The 3,369-nt window shown below is 31.8% G+C and overlaps 1 protein-coding gene across 2 annotated transcripts; it reads right to left on the bottom strand.

Moving 5' to 3' along the window:
- Window positions 1–1,254: 1,254 nt before the first annotated feature.
- On the bottom strand, window positions 1,255–3,095 carry LOC132915902 (cytosolic endo-beta-N-acetylglucosaminidase-like). 2 transcript variants are annotated; one of them, XM_060975669.1, is made up of 4 exons: window positions 2,483–3,095; window positions 1,976–2,419; window positions 1,721–1,895; window positions 1,255–1,640 (listed from the first exon to the last, which is right to left on the bottom strand). In XM_060975669.1, exons 1-3 carry the CDS (start codon window positions 2,713–2,715, stop codon window positions 1,763–1,765), a joined length of 810 nt encoding a protein of 269 aa, XP_060831652.1. In that variant the 5' UTR covers window positions 2,716–3,095; the 3' UTR covers window positions 1,255–1,640; window positions 1,721–1,762. The 2 variants fall into 2 exon arrangements, with proteins under 2 accessions (XP_060831652.1, XP_060831653.1); XM_060975670.1 differs by having other exon boundaries at window positions 1,976–2,341; window positions 2,483–3,091.
- Window positions 3,096–3,369: the final 274 nt, after the last annotated feature.

Here is a 3,369-nt window from a genome sequence, read left to right as displayed (position 1 = left end):
CGGTTGCCCAATCTGGTACAACATACCAGCATCGCTAATGGAGAGAATCCGCGTTTTCGAAAGAAAATGCATTAGAGCTTGCCAAAATGCGTACAGATCCGAACAGAGCGGATACAAAAAATATATAAAAAACAAAAAAATCTACGACCTAGCCAACATTCACCGCATTGACTGTCACATACTAAAACTAGCAAGAAATCATTTCGCACAAGCGTCAAAAATAAAAGAAAACAGCCTAATCTTCAGCGGCTTATACCCAAACGTACTATATTACAAAAAGACAATGACAACAGGCTACATCCCCCCAGAAGCGTTCCTATACCTAGACGAAAAAAATTACCTCCAAAACCAAAACAATATCCCGATAATTTTCCACATAAAAAGAAAAATAGGGATAAAAACAATACTCTACGAGGAAAACTTAAACGGACTGACTGCAGACACCAGGTGGAGGTACAACATGGCCCTCCCCCAAAAAGACACTAAAGACAAACACAGAAGAAACACAAAAAAATATTGGTGGATTCCAAACCCATAAGAAAATATAAGTGAAAACTACCAATTCGACAAAAAAACCATTCCTACCACCGTGTAACCTAGATGTAAGTACTGTAAATATGTAAATACTATAATCATTGTAAATAATATAATTTAACACCCCCCTCCCCTTCTCTCTCAGCCCCCCCCCAAAATCCCACAACGCATAAAAGTAATACACTGAGGAGTCCTGTTTTGCGGCCAAGTTTCAGGACAAAATACAACACACACAAGAATACACAAAAATCACGCACCAATGCGACTTAAACCCAAAAAAACAAAAAAATAAACGCAAAAACCGAAAATCCACGACACATATTAGACCATGGCTACGTCGTACCGACGCGTATCGGTACTTTTGCCTAAACACACTATACTCAATTCATTGTTTATTGTGAATCTCAAAAATGTACAAAAAATCAAATATTGGCTAAATAAACTATTAAAAAAAAAAAAAAAAAAAAAAACTTTTCGGTTCTGGAAGTTGAGGCGATGATGTAAATTTCATGTGCGGTATGGGTACTGAAATTTGTGGATTTTGCAGGGATAAATTGTAAAATGGTTTGTGTTTAAATCTTTTTCCATCCCTTTCATATAGTGCCTGCATAAAATATGTGCATCTCAGTTATAATATATTCATGTAATAAATTCAGTTTTTTTTTTTTTTTTTTATATATATGGTTTATTTTGGTTTTTACAATTTGTCATGAAGGACATTTGGTAAAGTGTTATATCTCATTGGTAATAAAAAAAATAAAATAAAAATAAATATAGCATGTGGGTGGCTACCCTCAGCAGGGTGCCAACTTCGTGTTTTCTAAGTTATATCTTTTATGATAAATTCAGTTTGTTAAAAATAATGTGTTTGTCAAAATTTGACATACCTGACCACAGCGATAATACATGCTACCACTGCCACGGCAAAATGATGTTTTGAATACTTCTTCTTCGTAGATAGATACATGAACGTATAAATAAGGAAACAACTGTGCCCAAAATAGATCTTCTACTTCTTGGAATGTCTTAGATCCGAAAAATTCGTGAGTCCAACCTGGACCAAAAAGTGCAACAGAAAGTCCTTCGTGTCGTATTTTTTGTAAAGCCTGTAGATTATAATGGTTTAATGAAATATTAAACGATATTATATTATATGCTACAATAAAATAAGTAATATTGTAATTACATATGATGAATTAAATCCACCACCGCCAGGACAACCTCTACCTCAAACATCAACTCCTACATATATATCATGAATATCTCGACTGTGAGTTTTTGCTAGTGCCAAACTGTTTTTCAATTTTGATTTCGTCCAGTTATAATTCAAGTAAATGGCATCGCAGTTTAAAAAGAAATCTCTGAAATATTGTACTTAGAACATTCAATAAAATTTACAAACAGAAACAATTGTAAAAGTATAAGAGTGTAATAAGCTTACATGTTTTTACTGTTAAGCTCATTTTGCCAATTTAATTTTCCTTCATTGGTTACGCTATCGTACCATATAATTTCAGAATTTCTAATTGCTTCATGAATATTTTCTGTTAGATATTTTACAAAATAAATTAAATTATTAACTTGCTCACTTTTAATGGTATTTTCAATATTTAATAACCAGCCATCAAACTTATAAAATTTTGCAACAAGTATTAGTGCATCTGCAAATCTTCTTACTTCTTCATGAGATTCAAGTATAACATCCCAGATACCTTCTCTTTCCGTAATTACAGTACCAAGAACTTTTACACCATGATTATGTGCTGCATTAATCCATCCAAAAGGGGGCACAGTTATGAAATGATGACTAAAATACACAAAAGTGTCAATAACACTCCAGTGATAAAATAGGTAAGAACCATAAGATTCTGATCCATATATAAATCTGAAAAATCACGGGTATATTATGTATAATATATGAATTAATAAATATAGTGATTTCTATTACCTGTCTTCTAGGTAGCCACCTTTCATATCATGACAGAGCAACGTTTTCGGATGTACTTCTCTATCCAATTTTTCTAACCGCGTTCTTCCTGCGCTTATTTCTAAACCACTGTACACATAATCAGTTGAATCTCGTAGTTCTCCAATTTCTGGCCATGGTTTCAAGTTACCCACGTTATCGAATAATTCTTTTAAGTTTTTGAAAGGTTGTGACTCTGTAACTTCCGTCCTCATCTCTCTGAATTATACTGTTCCACAGATCACTTTCAAATAGTTTTTAATTCATTAACTCAAACAAAGGTTTCTCTTCTTATTTTGGTTCACCGGAAACTTGTATATACATGCGAAGCAGATAGTGTTCCCATCTAACAGAACTGGCATATCAAATTACGTCTCATGATATAATACCATTATCTACCAACTGCTAATGGGCAAAAAGATGTTCATTTCTCTATCAAACAAAGTATACAAAATAAAATTATGAATTTATAATGCTCCTACATCAATGTTTATATGATTGTTTCGACTTTGAAAGTAATATTCTTATTTACGCAAGTATATATTCTTTAATATTTTGCAAAAATTATACCGAAACAAACAATTTGGAATAAACATAACTAAGTAAATACTTTAACTTTTTTTATATTTAATTAAATATTTTATTTGATTTGAGTAGAATTTAACACCTAACCTTTACGTTTAAAATATTACTCTTTCTCATTCTCTCTTTCAATGTTATTTCTTCTGCTTCCGTTTTATGATATTTATGACATTTCTTAGTTCAGATATAAGTAACTTTTTCGTAATTTATAAAAAATGACACTCTTTTTAATTATCCTACACTATTAATCCATTACATGTCTTGTTGTAATTTAACTTTTAGCAACT

The sequence above is a fragment of the Bombus pascuorum genome, unplaced genomic scaffold (genome assembly GCF_905332965.1).
Source record: "Bombus pascuorum unplaced genomic scaffold, iyBomPasc1.1, whole genome shotgun sequence".
NCBI classification, from domain to species: domain Eukaryota; kingdom Metazoa; phylum Arthropoda; class Insecta; order Hymenoptera; family Apidae; genus Bombus; species Bombus pascuorum.
This window is presented reverse-complemented; position numbering and strand designations above follow the sequence as displayed.

Coding starts and splice junctions, on each gene's coding strand:
- LOC132915902 (XM_060975669.1), bottom strand. CDS start 2,715: ATGAGGACGGAAGTTACAGAGTCACAACCTTTCAAAAACTTAAAAGAA. Junction 2,420..2,482: donor GGTGGCTACCTAGAAGACAG/GTAATAGAAATC, acceptor GTGATTTTTCAG/ATTTATATATGGATCAGAAT. Junction 1,896..1,975: donor GAGCTTAACAGTAAAAACAT/GTAAGCTTATTA, acceptor ACAATATTTCAG/AGATTTCTTTTTAAACTGCG.